Source organism: Meleagris gallopavo, chromosome 3, assembly GCF_000146605.3.
Source record: "Meleagris gallopavo isolate NT-WF06-2002-E0010 breed Aviagen turkey brand Nicholas breeding stock chromosome 3, Turkey_5.1, whole genome shotgun sequence".
NCBI classification, from domain to species: Eukaryota; Metazoa; Chordata; class Aves; order Galliformes; family Phasianidae; genus Meleagris; species Meleagris gallopavo.
This window is the reverse complement of record NC_015013.2, coordinates 33,412,690-33,432,289: the sequence shown is the minus strand read 5'-3', so window position 1 is coordinate 33,432,289 and position 19,600 is coordinate 33,412,690. Positions and strand designations below refer to the sequence as shown.

The following is a 19,600-nucleotide window of genomic DNA, read 5'->3' as shown; positions in this document are numbered from 1 at the left end:
TTTTTTTTTTTTTTTCCCCCAGGCAAGAATTGCTGAAGAGAATACAGCAATGCATTTTCCTGAAAGAACAGTACCAAACATCATTTCAGAGAATTAGGGAGAAGCTAAAGGAAAATCCAAGTGACAGGCAGTTTGATTTCAGGTAAGCAATTTACTCTAATATTGAATCACATTCACTTATAAGATTTATAAATGAGGTGTCATAATATCTCCTGGCTTCCTGAGAAGTTGAATGCTCAATTAAAATATAATATTTATTATACTCAGAACAAAACTTGCAGAGTTTTGTTTTGTTTTGTTTTTCTTTCTTTCTTTTCTTTTTTTTTTCCCCAAGATATAAGCAGTGACACATTTTTGCCAGTTGCTTGTTGATTTAACAGATGTCTAAGGGAATTCAGGGAATTTATGCATGTACTGGATTAATGCATTGAGCCGTGAATCAAATGAAAAAACTCTAGTTGTATTTAGTCAGCACTGGTCTGGGTTGTCAATCACAATGCCAAGGGGGAGTTTTACCTGTATTGGTACTTCAACCATGGAGCGTATGTTAGTATATTGTACATTCACATTCTTATCTCTTTTTGCATGTTTTTGTTTCAAGAATAACTTCTGTGAAATATGGAAAAGGTTTTAGTTGACAGATATGAGAATTAAGCATTTTCTGTATTGTATTCATTATTTCAAAATTGTTTTTAGTTGATTTGTAATTATTGCAGCATCAGTGCTTTAATGGTGAGCTTGATAGTAGTTCTGAAAGAATATAAGAAATAGGAATAGGAAAAAATGATACAAATAGATATACATAATAATTCTGTTGCTTCTTATCATCAGTGAAAACTATATTTTTGGAAAATTCGACACATTCTGTAAACGTCTGGAGAAGATTTCGGATATGAGCAATATTATGGAAAGCCTACTAGAGCTCCAGTGCATAAAAATAGAAGGAATTGAAGAGATCAATACTCACTTCCAGACCATTGCTACAAATACCAAATCAAAAGAGTATGATGTTCTGGATCACAGAAAAAAAGAGGTACATGCACTCAATGCTTGTCTGGCGATCAATCCCTTAATCCTGTGCTATTCATTGAAGTTATGCAGGGAAGATCAAATTTTATAACTATGATTATAGCATTTTGTTGCAGTAGTAATATTTTTCCATAGCTTAATCCAGTTTGAAATAATTTGGGTATATTTTGCTTTTTATTTCATATACTTTTGTTATTTTTTGATAAACTAGACTTTGTGTAATAAGTAATAGTGCAAACTACATTTCCTAAAGTTGTTTGTTTTTGAGATATTTTGAACTGCAGACTGAAAACTAATTTAGACAAGTCAGTGCATTAGATTCAGTTTAGCAAGTGCAAGAGTTACTCGATGTTACTTAATGGAATAATAAAGGCAGTATCAATAGCATATAATGACAATTTCAGAAGGAGAAATAAGTGACATCACCTCCAGTACTGAGTCATGTGGATAAAAACTAAAGTGATTTTTGAAGAGCTTCAGACTCAAATTCAGATTTAAATACATACTGCATATCCTAGAATTGAGCTACTTTTTTGGAAATGTAGCTCGCTTGCTTTAGTGAATTGACAGCCTCTCAATGGAAGTGCTAGAAATGTTGACTTGCTTTCCTGCCTTCCTGAACTATTGCTTGCGAGTGTGCTTAAATCATTTATGTCCAGAGGACTTTTGGCTTTATTATAATAATAACGCACCGCAGTCTGTAAAGTGCTCTAGAGAGGCCACCTAGTTTGCTAATCTTGATGAGTTTCATATCTGTACTGCGAGCTGATTAAGTGTACCATGTTCTCTCTGATGAGGTTGTTAGCTTTCCTCTGCCTGTCCTGTGTTCATAAAGATGGGGCTGTAATCATATAGCCTAATAATTCTTAAGTTTTTGTTTGCTTTGCTTAGACTTTTAACGCCTTCATTATTGGTCTCATCTCTGTTCTCTTTAACTAACATCCTAGGCAGATAACACAAATTTCCCAGAAACCTTATGTAAAAAAATTGCATAAAGTGAAAGCAACAGTACAGATTAATATTTTTTCCTTTTACAATTTTCTAGTTTGATAAAGATTACCTTGAGTTTAAGAACCAAATTGCAACACTGTATGAGTCCATACAAGAATTTGTGGATTCCTGTTTTGAGAAGACTGTGACTGTAAGTAATTTTATAAATGCAAGCTCCTGTTCTGGTGTTCAGAAAGGCTGAGTATCCACAATTCCTGTTGTATTCCGTTGTTACTGGTATTGTTTTGTGCTATACTGGAGCTGCCTGAGATAAGGTAGGAGGACATCAAGCCTACTACAACAGACTGTCAGAATATGTGTAAAAGTGCTGAAAGTTAACATTTTTTAATAGTTACTGCTTGTTGCATGTAGCATCTTTCCTTACTAACTCTATATAGCACTATTTTTTCTTTCTGGCTTATTTTCTTTCCTCAGCCTAGTACTCTCCATCCCCCTTCCACCCTGCTATTGATATTGACACACTAGGATAGGTCCTTCTTTCTCTCACTGTGTTTTGGACTGTCATATTTATGTGGCTCTATGTTCTTCCATTATCTTTTGACTGACTTTCTGTTTCTTTCTTACTCTGCTCTCTTTCAGTGTTCCCTGTCCTGTGTTCTGTATACTCACTTGCAGAAGTCCGTAAGTCATGTTCAGTTCTGTGGTGATTTCCCTCTTTCCTTCCAAAAAATAGGTATCTGCTTTCCTCCTTAAAAAAAAAAAAAGAAAGGCAAAACCAAATTAAAGCTGTTGTAAAGGCATACAACATAATTTTCTTGTGCCCAGTGAAAGGAAACAACTCATGTTTGTCAGTATTCCCAGACTTTGTGGTAAGATTGTTGTAGATAATTAAACAGTACGTGCAATCTGATGGTAGAGTTCAGCAGCAATTCTACTGCAGCCCAGTCTCCTATTGCTGGAAAAATCAGAGGTAAAGCCAAGCTACTGATCCTCTTTTGCTGTATGTCAGTATAGAAATGAAAGAGAAGTTGAAAGTGCAGAGGGAAGACCTCAGTTTGTTGCCTCATCAGATGTAAGACTTCAGGCTGCAAGGTCTTTCATAGGTTGCCCATATTTATATATGCAAAAATATCACATTAGTCAGAACAGGTGAGTTCGACGTAAAATTGCATTTCTTGAACTGTTAGGTATTCACTTACTGGAGAATAGTGCAGGCTAGTTAGCTTTTTTCTTTTACGTGGAAAAGAAAAGCAATTATGTGATTCCTGATAGAAACAACACACACACACACACACACACACACACACACAAAACCACAAAAAACCAACCAACCAAAAAAAAAATCAAAAAACCACAAAAGAAAAATAGTGGGAAGATATCTGTAATTATCACAGAAGGTGAATTCAGATTTGATTATTCAAATTACAGGGTGATCTAAAGGGAAAATGGAAAACGTTAATTTTAAACAAATGCAATTAAATTTAATTATTGTGAAAGTAAAAGATGCTATACTCAGATTTTAAATTTTATCATACAAGAGCATATTTGAGATACTTCCTGTTGCACTTCAAAGTTATTCCTGTTAGACTGGCAGGAGTAATTAATTAGTTTCTGCCATCTGTTACCTTAATGTCAGTACTGTTCATTGATTCACGCCCTGACAATGAAATGAGATGTAAATGAAGCAGAAGGAAAACTATAGGTGTTCTACTACGCCTACTACAACTATTTACAGGAAAAAAAAGAGTAAGGTTTGGAGGGTCAGAACAAAATAAGTGTTCCAACATTCTGTGATGGTGGAAGTCTCTTTGTTAAGGCTATGGTAAGTTTTTTAGTTTTTTTTTAGACAGCATGAAATACTGAAGTTCACTAATTTGTCTGGAAGTATTTTCTGTGCTTCTTAGAAAATCACTTACAAATTTATATAACTTACGTTATAAATAGAAAGAACCAGGCTTTATGAACAATGACTATCTAAACATTTTTTGCAGTAAATGTTCCCTCTTCCTTTTTAGACTGAACAGATGCTGAGACTTCTGATGAAGCTTGAGCAAATAGGAGAAAATCAAATTGATCTTAATGAGAAGTATACCATTGTCCTTCAGCAATACACTCAAGACTTAGACTTTGTGCAAAAACTCTACCAGGAGCAAAAAGAAAATCCACCTATCCCACGTAATATACCACCAGTAAGAATGAAATAAATGAGAGAGAGAAAGGTTTTTTTGTCTTGGCTTTTTACGTTAATGGAAATATAACTTCATATCTTTTGTATTTTAGGTAACAGGGAAGATTATGTGGGCCCAGCAGTTGTTCAGAAAAATTGACCATCCAATGAGATTCTTTAAAAAGAAAACTACGCTTCTGAAGGTTGGAAATGAGCAAAGGATAGTTTATGCTAAATTCCAAATTATTAACAGACAGAAATTATTTTTTTCCTAAATTCACTTTTCTAACAATTCTATTCAAGGTTCTCTAATGGGATGGTATTACTATTTGCTCCAGGATCTCAAATTCTTTTTGCAACACTGTTATTCTGTAGCTCAGGACAGATACTTTCCTTGAGGTGTTAAGCTGATGACTTCATCAAATTCTGTTGTCCTTCCTGGGACTTGTGTTATTCCTAATCAGAGCATTGTTGGCCGTAGACCTATGCTTAGAGCCTTCTCACTGCAATACTTTATAATGTAGAGAACAGAGATATTAAACTTCAAATGCTTCACGTAACCATAGAATTTCCTGAGTTGAATGAGACCCACAAGGATTATTAAGCCCAACTCCCCACAGGACCACCTCAAATTCATATCCTATGTCTGAGAGCATTGTCTAACTGCTGCTTGAATTTTGAGAACTTTAAAGTCATGTAGTCCTGCTGTAGATGCAGGGGCACCTACAGTTCAATCAGACTGCTTAGAGCCTGGTCCAGCCTGACCATGAGTGTCTGCAGGGATGTGACTTCCACCACCCCACTGGTCAACCTGTTCCATTACCTCACCACCCTTACTGTAAAAAACGTTTTTCTTGTGCCCAGGCTAAATCTCCCCTCATTTAATTTGAAACCATTTCCCCTTGTCCTATCACAACTGACTGCTGAAGAGTCTGTACCCTTCCTTTTTACAACCCCCTTTAGATACTGAAAGGCTGCTCTCAGGTCTCCCGGGAGCATTCTCTTCTTCAGGCCAAACGGCCCCAGCTCTCTCAGCCCTTCCTTCTAGGAAGGTGTTCTATCCCTTGGATCATTTCTGCGTCCCTCCTCTGGATGTGCTACAACAGATCTATGTTTCGCCTGCACTGAGGCCTCCACCTCGGATGCAGTACTCTAGATGAAGTTGTTCTTTTGTTCTTTTTTTGCCCTCTCTTAAATTGAGTAACATGAAACTTTGTTTTGTTTTCCTAATGGTAGTGAGGAAAACCTTACTGGAGGACATTTCTGTTACGTTAGGCTCATCAAATTGATTAAATGGTGCCGGCATTTCTAATTTCTTTTTTATTTTATTTTATTTTATTTGCAGACATTGGAAATGAAAAAGGTTGCTAAGAGCTACAATAAAATGGCTGCAGTTCTTTTGGAATTTGAACTTATTTATTATAGAGCGTGGTGCAGGTTTGCTGACCAGGCTAGAAATGCTCTACATGCTTTTTTACTTGTCAGGCACCCAGAAACCAATGTAAGTAGGATTGATTTTGTATTACTGCTGCTCTGTTTAGTATTACCTATGATACTTCACTCATGTCATGCAAAGACAAGCACAGCATTAAAGTAATCTTAATAAGGATAGAAAATGAACTACTTTAATTGATGAAGCTGTATTTTTTCCTTTTTATGCTAGGATACAGACATAATCATCTCTCTTCTTCATAAGCCCCTTGCCTCATTCAAGACATGTAAGAGGCAGTACCCCGCAAATGCACGTTTGATATAGATTTGTCTACATCTTTTAATGTATTGTTTCATGTATTTTTCTCTTTGTTAGCCAAAATATTAGTCAAACAGAGAGTTTTTAATTAGATTGTAGGCTTTTCTATACTGTTCAACATCACTGTGTTGCCTATATTGCAGTCACTAATTTGCTTTCAATATTGCTAGCTGAGACAGCAAATCCTACATTCTTTAAAGTTGACTTACTCTGCTGTGCTGCAGAAAATTACAGATAAAATGGACATTTTTTGAATTACGGACTCCATAGTGGAAAACTAGAACCTGATTTTCAGCTTAATTTATCACCTTATTAGCATTTTATGCCCTAAGAAACGTACGGAGGCTAAGCAGAGACACAACATTTCTCTGCAGTCTACAGATGGAAAAACTGAGACGAGAAGGCAAATCAGCTTTCACAGGGACAGGTGCAGAACTAGAATCAGACTTGGGAAGTCACACCAGCCAAGTATTTAGGGCCCAGGGAGGAAATCACAGGAAAATGAAATCAGTGGAAGCTATTGGATTATTAATATTCTGGAAAATCTGGAAATTGCTTGTACAGGAGCCTGGAGATCTTTGAAGAAATTGCAACATGGGGATCAATTTAAAAAGTTTTGGCTAGTCCTCTATATTTTGTCATGTCTTCCAGATGTAACAAAGTGTATGTAATCGCTAAACTATTAAAATACTGCTTTGTTTTTTTCTCTCCCTGCCCCTTTCCTCCGCACTACCACTATATGAAGGAATTGGTTGTAAACTTGGATCCAGTGGTCCTGGAAGTACTTTATGAAACAAAGTACCTGAAAAAAATGCATTTTAACATTCCAGATGTTGTCCTCAGCTTGTGTGCAGATGAAGAACAGATTAAAAAACATCAAATGGAGTGAGTGAACACTTTCTGGATTCTCATCTGCAGATAGGAATCCTTAGCTTTGAGTCTGTTGTATGCACTTTTGATTTGTTGTAACTTTTCACTGTGGTAGAATTTAACTGAAATTTTATTCTTTCCCCCTGCAATTCCATAGTAGTACTATTAATATGCAATTATTCCTCTCTCCACAAGATTATTGTAGCTAGATAATGTCTACATGCTTTTATTTTGTTACTACAATAGCTACTCTGTAAGTGGAATTTCTAGGTACTGCTGAGGCATCTCCACACTATAATATATGGATTGCATTCCAAAGTATCACACTTACTTTTGTAACAGAAGAATGCTTTTGATATTAAGTTGGAATTTATCACTTGATTGAGACACAACCCAAATGTTGGTATAGGTAATACATTAACTAAGTTGCTATATGTAAATATTCAAGTTTTTTTTTCCTCATGCTAAATATCTGAAATAACCTATGCTGATTTTAAATAGTTTATTTCTGTTATTGTAACAGCTAAATTCTGTGCTGTAGAAGTTCTTTTCAGTTCTTTGGGATCCTGATTATTAGTTCTTTAAGTAAGAATGATAGGTCTAAAAAGAGTCCTTTTCGTAAGGAGTGTACTTAAAGTAGTTTTTATATAGAAGTGGACAAAAAAGGATAAAGTTCAAAGAGTTTCATAACTGAATTGAAATCCTCTCAGCTCTCCTTTCTACTGATAAAATTTTCAGTCTTTCATTCTTGAAATAACACATTTTTCAGGAAATATCCATGGAGAGTTTCAAAACAAACCTAAAATTTCTAACATGCAAATAAAACAACATGCTTCAGTCTTCTGAAAACAGTTCTTATATTTGCCATCCAAGGGAAACAAAAATGTACAGAAAGTGTTTGCAATAAAAGAAAATCCAAATTTATTTTCTATTGTAAAAGAGATTTCAGACCAACTCCCAGAGCAAAGAAGGAATAGTCAGACACTAATTTTGCCTTAAGTAACATTGGAAAAATACTCTGCATTCTGTGAATACTCTCTCAGTATAATGTCTGTAATAATATTTAGTGTTATGGTTTTAATCTGACATAGAGCACAGTTATCATTTTTCTGCAGCAGCTCTTGTAAATAACCTGTTTTGTATCTTTAACTTCTGAGCTGCATTTGTCTTCCAGTTCTTTTTTATGGAGCTCTGTTATGAAGCTCCATTTTCATAAAAATACTGATTCAGAATTTGGCTCCTTTGGCATTTTGTGCCCTGAGTACTATGAATCTAGATTTTCTTATAAGTAGTGTATTTTCATACAGGGTTTTTTTTTTCTTTCTTTTTTTTTTTTCCTGTAAGATAGGAAGAAGGGAAGAAAAACACAGTGTTTTCAATCTCCTTATTTTTGACTGTAATGCATTTTCCTTGAAAGAAAGTAGCCCTAAATAGATAGCTTCCTGGGAATAATTATTTCTTCAGTCTGGTTATAGTGTTTGAGAGGAGAAAGAGACCTAGTTAGAACTGGGAGAGACTTTAATTTTTAACGTGGGATCAGGACTTGCAACTCTTATTAACAGAAAATGTGACCAAATTCTGTGTGTTTCTTATATCTGAAATAAACACATTCTAAACATGACCATGTCTTACAGTCTCAAGAATCTATTGATCAATTACAAAGAGCATCTGAATAGAATTCCTGTTGTGCTGAAACCACTAATGAAGCCATTCATAGAACAAGTTGAGGATGCCCTTGCTCCAGGCATGACACTGCTGTCCTGGACTTCTTCAAACATCAATAAATGTATGTAGGAAGAGAAGTAGTGGCAAGCTGTTGATAATATTGTTTGGTGGTAGTGTCTGTAAAGCCTCGACTCTCTAACTGTCTTGCAAACTTGAGTGAATAATATTACATCATATTATTAGGGCTTGAATTGCATTGTGTTTCTGAATTACATACCTTTTCATTTACTGACTTTAAACTGTCACATCATGCTTCTAAAATTATTGTGCATTTTTACTTTTTCCCCTATCAGTGTCTCTCTGATCTGTTTCCAAGTAAGTGTCCTCAGAAGGAAAAATGTAGAGCTCTTCTTATGCCTGCACTCTATTTCTCTGTGAAAAAAATGGTTTGTGGACTGACCTCTTTGCTTCAGATAGGTAACTGTAGCCTGACTGATACAAGAGTGGGAGATAAGAGAACAAACATTTGGTGCTGTAATAATGTCTCTTATCTTTTCTATAGAAAGGACTTTTTAACTGACGCTGAACATCCTGAAATAGACATGACTAAATTCAAATTTGAAAATAGTACGGGACAGATTTATGTCCAAGTTCTATTTTTTCTAAGAAAACTTTAAAAATTCTGAACTATGCATGGAGTTTTCCCAACACAGCCATTAAGACAGAATGTTATCCTCATCAAGTACAGCATAAACTTAACTCTATAATAGTGTCGTTGAAATGGACATATGTAAAGCTCTTAGCAAGATTTTTGTAGTTTGAATCTGTGAGAAAACAGTAGTTCATGCTTCTAAATCCATTCTCAACTGAGACAAACTGATGTTGGGCTTCCACCTTTTTCTTCAAAATGAAAAGCAGCAAGATAAACAGGAACAGATTCAGGCATGAGTTTGTGCAGCATCTGTGACTGTGCCATGTGACACTAGTGGAAAGGGCAGAGCTGGCCACCTTTTAGCCTTTTACTTGATCTTTACCTGACTGGAAAACAAACCAACAACAACAACAAAAAAAGACAAGGTTTCCCTCTGTTTGAAAGCATGGGGGCCTGTGGAAGCCTTCTAGACTAAAACTTGGAAAATGAGAAATAAATGGATTTAGAAATACCTAATTTTTATGTATTAAAAAAAGAAAAGCATCTATGGAATTAGTTGGATAATTTGTTCATTCTAGTCAATAAAAAAGACAAGATTCAATCATTAACTTCCTAATAGCAATAAATGGTATCTTCTATTTTAAACATTCAACAGTTAGACACTACTGTCACACTGCAGCATTTTAGGTATTGTAACGATTTAATTCTACATACAGTAAGGCAAAGTACAGATAATTCAAATTATGCTATCTGCTAATAACCAAAATGTGGCAGATGAGTTATTTCTCTCTTTTTACATTAAGTATAAAAGACAGCAAAAGAATTTATCCACTCTATTCAGAAACAATCATTTTTAGTCAGCTTAGTAAACACATCTGCTAAGGGACTCACTTTGTCTCTTTCCAAATTAAATTAGGTCATATACAGGAAAGAAAAAGTCTAGTGGTTTAACCTATGTGCAGTCTTGAGGAATTTTAGCTGCTCAATCTACAATGCTGACTTTCACACTGTAGGTCCTTAGGAGAACCAGAATATTTTTTGTACATTTGTTCCTCTCTTTTTTTCCAATGATTTTTGTTAATCCTCTTCATTCCAGTATTAATAGAGAAGAAATATTTTGAAGGTTCTTCTGTTGCTTACTGTAAAATGGTTTGATTTAAAGACTCCAAAGTACAGGAAGTCCATCATGCTTTGGTTTCACACCTTAATTCCATATTCCATTGTTGTTAAAATCATCATTTAATTGTAATGATTTGGGGCAGGCTGGGGAGATTTAGGAGGTTCATATTGCACGTGATTTGTTTTCATTTTGTTTTCTTTGCTTAGTTATTGAAAATGTTTATAGTACCATGAGGGAATTGGACTTTATAGTCAAAGAAGCTGCTGACACCCTGGAGTGCAGAATTGAAAGAGTTCTGGAGGATATGTCAAACACTGCTCTGATAGTTTTACCGGAAGATGAACCTATAGATGTATCTACATTCTTGGAACATACAGAAAATCTTGCTGTCTCTACTGCTCGCAAACTTTCTCAGTAAGTGTATTATTGCATAGATTTGAAGGCTTGATTTGGGAGCAAGTATTTATGTATTACTTTTTATGCACAGAGAATGTACTTCTAAAAAATTATTCTTACTGTTACTGACTACTAGTGTAAAGCAAAATGATAGTCTCAGATTACAGAGCAGGAACTCCCAAGTAACTTGAATATAGCATATTAAAATTGCATTTATAGCATTTAGCATTTTGTATCTTTCTTCTTACGGCATTCTACTGAAGAGCAAGGAAAATAGAACTGGATAAAACTTGAAAAGTCATCTCAGTGCTAACTGCTTGATTCTTAATGCTAACTCAGTAATGTAAGACTTCTCATTTACCCAGAGCTGAAAATCTTTTAGTTTATGCTTATTTTCCACAATATAGAAGAGTAATTGTTCTGTTCTTCTCCAAAAAGCATCTATGTACATTTTGCAAAACATGATACTCACTTTCTATTTATTTCTTTACTATTTTTGATTTCAGAGCTAGAAAATACGTCAAGAAGATAACTAACATTTCCTTACTGAATTGTCTTGATAAACCTGCTTTTTCTTTCTTAACTACAGCCAGAAAAAGAACTTATTTTTCTTTGATTGTTATGAAGACCAGTTGTATAAAATATAACAGAGTCTGATGAATGGGTTTCCTGACGGTCTGCATATCTTAATGCCTTACATTCTGTGCATGTCTAAGCAGTAGGAGCAAAGGGAAAAGTAGAAGGGTGTCTCCCTGCACATACGGCACTTCAGAGTGCATTGGAGCTGAGGATGCATCTGTAAACAAGTTAAAGATTATTCCTTATGTTTGACTTGATGTGGATGACTGTAAGGTTGTTTTTGCAGACAGAGTCAGCAAGTGGAATGCTCTGTGTATGAACTGGTAGACACTCTTATGCACAGGCTGAAAGCAGATACTGGAAGAACTCTGGAGGTAAGGCCTCTACAGTATTAAAAGTAACCTGCTATAATGTAGTCAGATATTTGATATTTCACTTATACAGTGGATAATATCTTTACTTGTCTAAGAGTTTCCCTTTAACTCTTCAGGATTCATACTCCTGTACGCATCTTGACACAAAACAGAAAACACGCTGCCAAGAATGCATGTCTTGTTGTTGCTATTATCTCACGGGACAGCTTTGTCAGAGGAATACTGATTCTTTAGTCAGATGTGAGTCTTTTGTTTTCAGATTTATTTAGTTTTTTAATATCACTTGAAGTTTTTTTTGCCAGGTTTATTGTGGTAAAAAATATAACTTAAATATTGCATTTATTTAGGCACGAAGATTTCCTTAGAGTCCTTGAGACATCAATTGCGTGTTGTTGACTCTAGGTATCAGATGATCAGGTCTGTAGAGACAAAGAGAATTCCTTTGTTCAAAACTGAATTTCAGCTGGCTATTCCTAATGTTGTCTTGCGACCAAGTCTCGAAGATATTCAGGTAACTGAATAACTGCTCGTCTCAGTCATTTCTGTTAAAAATATGTATTAATGCGTTATTTTAAAACCAGATTTGCAAGTTTAAGCTGGTGTTAGCAATAAAGGGAGTGGAAGAAAAGATTAGAAGTCACTTGAGTTCATATGACGTCACTGGATGCTAAGAACAAAACCATGAATTAAATTTGTTATGCAGTAGAATGAACCATTTTCCTACAAGCTTATCAACTCCTTTTCACAGTCCACTACAAACGTTTTTAAAGCAAGTGCAAGAAAAAAAATAGAATTCCTTTGACTCACTGATTTGACTTCCTTGTCTCCTTAAACACTTTCAGAATTTAAAAAGACACGATCATTTTGAAATATTCAGTAATCAGATTTGTGCAATAGTGAAATATAAAGAAAAATATTACAAGCCTGGAGCCCTGAACTGTGGAAGAGTTTAAAGAAATATTTAAGTTACTTACACTAGTTCAGCTAAATTCTTATGCTTTTATTTACAATCTGCTATGATCTCTGAAGTTCTTTGGAAAGTATTAGTTGTTTATGTGGTTAACTTGAAGATTTTTCAGCTGTAATTGCCGCCATCAAAATCAGTTGCTGAATTCTTTCTCAGGTTTCATTTGCAGCCTTTTGATATTGTCAGTAAGAAATCAGACCACAAAGTGTAATTTTTAAATACCATAGGTAGAAAAGTTATATGATAATTTATATAGCTGCCTGTATAAATTCAGACAAATTTACTCAGACATTCTGATATGAATGTGAAATATAATATTAATATTATTTTATGTTTATAACCAATGTAAAGTGAAATAATACTTAATTTATTATTCCTCAGTGGCTCATAGATCTCTTTCTCTGCTATATTCTTATTTGAAGAATGCATAAAAATAGAATGTCTGACTGACAAAGCTTTATGGGGTACTCTTTCTCCTAACAAAATTTATTTTGTGTGATTCTACTCCATGCTTATTAGAACAGTTCTACTAAAGATAGGTACAACTTTTCCATTTTGGTATTGTTCAGAGGATCTGTTTTTTTCCTTCATTCCTTCCCCCTCCATCCCCTTCCCCCCTTACTTGTTCTGCTCTCTCTGTGTGCTCAAAGTAGATGTTTTACTATTTTCAGAGTGCTGTAAACAAAGCAGTAAATATAATGTTATCAATAGCCAAAGATATCCCACTCTGGAAATTTGCTTACTTACATCATAAGCAGCAGCAGGTGAGTGTTTTATTTTATTATTTTAAAATTTCAATATTTTGGTTAACATTTCTCAATTTCATATGAATGTGTTCTGCAATAATACATTGATTTGTAATTTGGAAGGTTTCCTTATGAGTTTAAGCCTAGTTTTCAATCTCCAGATCAAGTAATTGAACAGAAGAGCAAAGATTAACAATTAATAAAGCTAATGTTTTGAATTTTTTTATTATTAAAATAAAATATAGCTTTAATAAAAATATTTTAAAAATACTGTCAAAGTATGATGATAGTGTGGATGATGTATGAAAACCAGCATTATCCAGTGTGCTACTAACACAACTTATTAGTTTTCCCAGCCAAAAACTGTAAGTTAAACTTTCAAGCTACATACAATAGCTACAGTGTTGAAGTAATTGCTATATATGTGTATTATCAGTGTTAAAAAGAGCACTAAAACCTTGGGAAGGTCTGAGATACAGATAGATAATCAAATACATTCATGTTTAGAAATGGGCAATAATGGTTATCAGATGGCCTCAATTCTGTCTTACAATAATGAAATGCGTATTTATGTGGGTCTGTACTGAAAAGTGTCTTTAAAAAAAATAAAATTCCTCTTTTGTCAATCTGACATTAAAAACAAATACAAATCAGCTCATTTGCATAAAAAGAACCTTTTGAGTCCTGCAAATGATAAAAAGCAACTAGAAGAGAGCGAGTTGACACAAGTTCTTTCAAGAATTGCTTGCTTATTTCTAAGTAGCCAACCTGAGATTACCTTCCATCCTTTTTTTGGCCAAGAATAGAGATCACAAAATCATAGAGTGGTTTGGGTTGGAAGGGACTTTTAAGATCACCCAGTTCCAACCCCGTGCTGTAGGCAAGAACACCTTCCTTTAGGCCAGGTTGTTCAGAGCCCCATCTAGACTGACCTTCAATGCTTTCAGGGAGGGGGCATGCACAACCTTTCTGGGCAACCAGTTCCAATGTCTCACCACCCTCAGAGTAAAGAATTTCTTCCTGATATCTAGTCTAGATCTCCCCTCTTTCAGTTTTAAACCATTTCTCCTCATCCTGTCCCTACATGCCCTTATAAAAAGTCCCACCCCAGCTTTCCTGTTGGCCCCCTTCAGGTCCTGGAAGGCTATTATAAATTTCCCTGGAGCCTCTCTTTAGACTGAAGAGCACCAGCCCTTCCAGCCTGACTGTAGTACTGTACCAAAGAAAGGAAGACCTGAACATTTATATAGGAGGTGGAATCAGCACACCTGTACTTCCATGTGTTACATATTTGATTGAAGTCATTTGAGGATGATTAACAAGGAACTCCATGTGGCAATTAATTTTTAAAAATTATCATTAGCACTAGAGCTATAGCTCTGTAAAAATGAAAGCTAAGAGGAGGGAGTCTCCTTGTGGATTCTTCCTTTGCACTTTTCTATTTACTCATAGAAGTACCCACTGTATGTGTCTTACTGTGCATTCAATAATGTAAAATAAAACTAATGTATATATGTTTATTCTTGCTAGGCTGAACAATCTGTTGCCATAGAGTTAGGTGATGAGAACAAATTCACCAGGATGTTGGCACTGAAGCCTTTCGACAAGCAGATCATCGAGCATAAGGATGTAAACAAAGTGGTGATTCAACTAAATACAGTTATTTTGTCTCTCAAAGCTAGAGCATCGGATCTTCTGAACTGCTTTTCTGAATTTTCAGGCATCTGGAATAAGGTTAAATACATATTTAATGAAATATGTAGCTGTATTGTGAAATCTTCTAAATACTATTGCAGGTTTCATAAGGAGACTGTGCTCTTTGGGAAGCATTAGTTGTAGTTACTGTAGGTGAATGTCGCTGGGCTGGATAAAGATTAATTTTTTTGTAATTGAACCCATTATTTAGCCCATTTATTGAGACCCAGATGGCACTGAAGCTTTTACCTCTGCAGAGACTAAGGGATATCCTCATCAATGTCTGCATTTGAATTATAGATAAATTTCAAATGCTTTAATGAGTACTGTAAAAAGAATAAGAATCAGGAGAAGCAGATCAAGTGAAACAGCTGGAGCTTAATGCTTATACTTTGAGCTCTTTTAAGAGGGATTACTTGTGTTTGCATGGTACATCAGACAGCTGAGTCTTGGATAGATTAATGCAATACCAATGCTAAGTAATAATTAAAATAAACTTTTATTTAGGATCCAGAGGAAAAAGTGAAGGAATTCATAGAGACTAAACCAACAATGGCTGAATTCCAAACTCAAATTGGATACTTTTCTGTAAGTATCATGTCTTTAATAAGAAGGAACTGTTCAAAAAATTGTAGTGAAATTAAAAATTGATCACTTGTACTTTTCTTAGCAATTAGAACTGCAAATCAGAGAACTGCCGAATCACTTTGTTCTGGAATCAGTGGATATTGCGACAGAGTCATTGAAAATAGCCCTTGTTCAGGAGTGCCACTCAAGACAAAGAACATTTGGATTAGCTTTGAATGAAAGGTCTGCCACAGACATGGATGAAATTTATTCATTCATCGAAAACCTTAGCAAGAAATTAAACAGGCCTATCCATGACCTTGATGATGTACGGGGAGCAATGGAAGCACTAAAGGAAATTCGAGAGAATGAAGTTAAAATTGACATGACAGTTGGACCTATTGAAGAATCTTATTCTGTGCTTCAGAGATACAATCTGCTTTTTCAGGATGGAAACATGGAAAGAGTTGATGGATTGGCTTATGCCTGGAAGAACCTAAAAACACAGGTATCATTGGTGTACTGTTAATTTCTCAAATAACACCTAAGCAGTTATTGTCAGATAATTTATGTTGAAATACTGGAAATTTCTGTGGTTTCTTTCTTTTTCCTTTATGCCTGTTATTTCTCTTTGTCTGCATTTAGGCACTGCAGGTTGAGGATTTGCTACTGAAGGTACAGCCAAACATGAAAACAGATTTGCTGAGAGGTGTTCAGAGATTCCAGACTGATACTGCAGAGTTTTGCAAAGACTATAATGAAAAGTAGGTGAACTGTGGTACAGTACAGTTATGCTTAATTAGTGATTGTTCAAAATGGTGCATTTAAAGGGTTAAACACATCACAGTGTCAATGCTGATATGAGAATTGATTAAAAAGAGCCAGATTTCAGAATAATACAAGGTATTCTTGCAGCCACAGATCAGATTGCACAATTGCCGTGCTAGAGTTGATTCTCAATACGGATCCAAATTTGAAGTCTTTGAGGTGTTCCAGACACAACAAAGCACTAAAGCATATATTTTAAATACGTAGGTAGTGCTTTGGAAGTTAGCAGAGATTCCAATTCCAAATGTTTCTAAGTTCACAGATTGCTCTTTACAGGAATATTTACTTGGACTTTTTAAATTTTGGAGTACTTGTGCTTCATTACACGCTTCCGTTCTAGCAGCTAGTGTGGCACAAAGAAGGAAAAGACCAAAATTTGGTGATCTGTTGTGATTATGTGTGATAACACACATGCTTTTTATGTGTTTTAACAAGGAAATTAATGTCAGCTACTGAGTCTGGGCATGCACTGCTTGAAGTCATGCCAGTTCCCTTTTTAAGAATATAATTTCTTGTTTTACAGAAGAGAAAGAAAATAACAAAACAAAACATTTGTAGCTTTTTTTACTGTTTTTCATATGTATTGGTAAGCTGGAGCATATATATTATGACGAAATATATTGTGTTCAGATAATACTCAGTATGTTGTGTGGGCATGCATTTTCTCTTCTGGTAACTATTGTAAAAATTTCTAGAAAAAACTACCCAAAACATTAAAAAATGTTAAATACTATCCAGTAAATTGTTGAAATCCGTGTTCTGTTGTGCTTCTTCATGAAACCTGCATGGCTGATACTTGTACTTAATTGCAATTTTTTATTTTTTTATTCTTGCAGGGGCCCCAGTGAAGAAAATGTTCCTCCCCATGAAGCAAGTGAGAGATTACAGCTCTTTCAAGCTAAATTTGATGAACTGTGGACAAAGTATATCTCTCTTTCTAGTGGGGAAGAATTATTTGGTCTTCCTGTTACAGGTACTTTCTCAGAAAATGTAGACACCTGGTCCAATAGGCTATATATATATATATATATATATATATATATATATATATATATATATAGTATGAGAAATTTTTTTGCTGGGGATCTGTGTAATGGATTCAGTGCCAAATCAATCACAGCAAAAAAATAAAAAAAAAAAGGAAAAAAATATTTGCAGTAAATTTTAGTTGTATTCCTTATGAGTTAAGTAAAACAGTGTCTGTCAGCCTGCACATACATAAACAAGTGGAAAATGAAATGCACTGTTCCATGCATCCCAGGAAGGGTGTATCTGCTTAGCTCTCTTGCTTTTTCTGCCTAGAGTCAAACACATTTCCTCTCTGCTTTCCTTCATATCCAGTTTTTGGGAATATGTTGATTAAATACTTAGATTGTTCCATCACTGGATATATAATTAATTCACTAGGATTGTGCAACTTGTCTATAATATACTTATGATTCCTAATCAGACACACTTCTAGTTTTGGATGCTACCATATGAACTAAAGTGTGATAAGTACTTCAAATTGTATGTACTGAATTCAGTGTTTTCTTGTCTGAAGACAGAAATGTGACATATTTAACTAGAAAGCCTCACAGATACGATAGAAACTAAGCAAAATGTTTCAGTTGAGGGGATCTTTTTAAATATTTCTATTGCCTAACATATGTCAAGCATCTTTTTTGAAAGTAATTCCTCTCCCCCACCCCTCTTCAATCTCTGCCTCTTAATTAAATAGTGCAAACTGAGATGGGGGATATTTTAGTTCTAGTATAAAACCACAATATGCTCTTTTACCTTTTTGTCTACTTTTTCAACATTGTCTCCTTCAGGTAGGTACGTGCAGTATCTTCCTTGTAAGATTACATTATACAGTTGTAAGGAATGTTAATTAAAAAACCCACCAATTTAAATAATTGCTGTGCTTTAAAATCTGGTGTCCTTACATAATGCAACTACAAAAGTTTGCCTTTATAGACACTAAAAAACTGCAAATCTGATTTCATACAACTATTAAGTATCCATTTTAGAAATATGTGGATTTTTATGTTCATATATATAGTTGTACTTTACTTACCATTAACGATTTTCACCTTCTAAAATCTGAAACAGAGTATCCCGAACTGCACAAAATTAAACGTGAGCTTTCATTGCTTCAGAGACTTTACAGTCTTTATAATTCAGTTATTGCTAGTATCAACGGATACAATGAAATGCTTTGGAGTGATTTGAATATTGAAAAAATTAACAACGAACTTCTGGATTTTCAAAACAAGTAAGTTGCTGTTTGGTGATATACATACTGTTATTTTTTCTCACTTGGTGTTAATTATCTTGTGAGAATTATCCTGGGTGGAAGAACTATTTTGAGTTACTTTAAACTCAGGGTTGCTTAAGTGCTCAGCACAAAGGTTTTTTTTTCTACTCTGCTGGTGAAGACGCATTCAGTTTTGAACAGCCCTGGCGGCATCTGCAAGATGTCCTTGATCCAACTCATTACTCCACTGTTCATCCAGAGGCAAAGACTCCTGAATCAACAGGATTTGGCTTGCTTTCTCTTGGACAACTTCCTTTGTATTCTGATTTCTGTCCCTAGAATATGTACAGAGTTGCTAGAAAAGAAAAGATTTTTGTTACATGCAAAAGTAGAGAATAGCTGTGAAGACCTTAAGCATCCATTCCCTCAGAACAGTCTCTCTTTTGCTATTAATGGCAATTACAAACTGTACATCGGAGACATATATGTTGAAAGCAATTATGGAATATTTTTATCATATCATCTAGCGGGAAAGAAAGATGTTATGGTTTTCTTCTAGTGAAAGATTCTAGTGGATTAACTGTTTTCAGCCTTTTGTTAGATTTACATAAGCCTTTTCTTTATCTTTTTATGCAGTGGCTCTGATCACTTTCTCAGTGAATTCTGTCAAGGCAAGTTCATACTCAAGATAAAGACCCTTCTCTTCTGCAGGTCCTTTCTTCTGGAACATGCATAGTTCAGATCAGCTTTTGATTTTGTGTTCAAAATTTAACCTGAGAGACACTTGAGTAACTTCAGGTGTATTATTCAAGAGATCAAATCCATGCTTTTTATCTCATCCCAAGTCTTTGAAAAGCATGGAAACATTTTTTTTGTGTGTGTGTATGTGTGTTCAGACTTTTTAGTTGTATTTTGTGGTATTTTGAGCATGTGACCCTTTTATCAAGGGCCATTTGTGTAGACATTGGAGGGGTGGGGTAGAGATTTTTTTCCTTTTTTGGAAAA

The 19,600-nt window shown here is 34.9% G+C and overlaps 1 protein-coding gene across 1 annotated transcript in view; it reads left to right on the top strand.

The window, feature by feature from the left end:
* Positions 1-28: 28 nt before the first annotated feature.
* The window catches only part of LOC104910206 (dynein heavy chain 5, axonemal-like), a 20,056-nt gene continuing 484 nt past the window's right edge, over positions 29-19,600 (top strand). Inside the window, exons 1-19 of the mRNA XM_031552744.1 lie at positions 29-142; positions 832-1,033; positions 2,075-2,170; positions 3,996-4,169; positions 4,261-4,371; positions 5,493-5,648; positions 6,643-6,782; positions 8,402-8,553; positions 10,411-10,618; positions 11,466-11,553; positions 11,670-11,793; positions 11,901-12,064; positions 13,192-13,284; positions 14,797-15,000; positions 15,469-15,549; positions 15,632-16,036; positions 16,174-16,292; positions 17,193-17,329; positions 18,451-18,613. Coding sequence (XP_031408604.1) covers positions 893-1,033; positions 2,075-2,170; positions 3,996-4,169; positions 4,261-4,371; positions 5,493-5,648; positions 6,643-6,782; positions 8,402-8,553; positions 10,411-10,618; positions 11,466-11,553; positions 11,670-11,793; positions 11,901-12,064; positions 13,192-13,284; positions 14,797-15,000; positions 15,469-15,549; positions 15,632-16,036; positions 16,174-16,292; positions 17,193-17,329; positions 18,451-18,613 — 2,756 coding nt within the window. The 5' untranslated portion in view covers positions 29-142; positions 832-892. The remainder of the gene's footprint in view (positions 143-831; positions 1,034-2,074; positions 2,171-3,995; positions 4,170-4,260; positions 4,372-5,492; positions 5,649-6,642; positions 6,783-8,401; positions 8,554-10,410; positions 10,619-11,465; positions 11,554-11,669; positions 11,794-11,900; positions 12,065-13,191; positions 13,285-14,796; positions 15,001-15,468; positions 15,550-15,631; positions 16,037-16,173; positions 16,293-17,192; positions 17,330-18,450; positions 18,614-19,600) is intronic.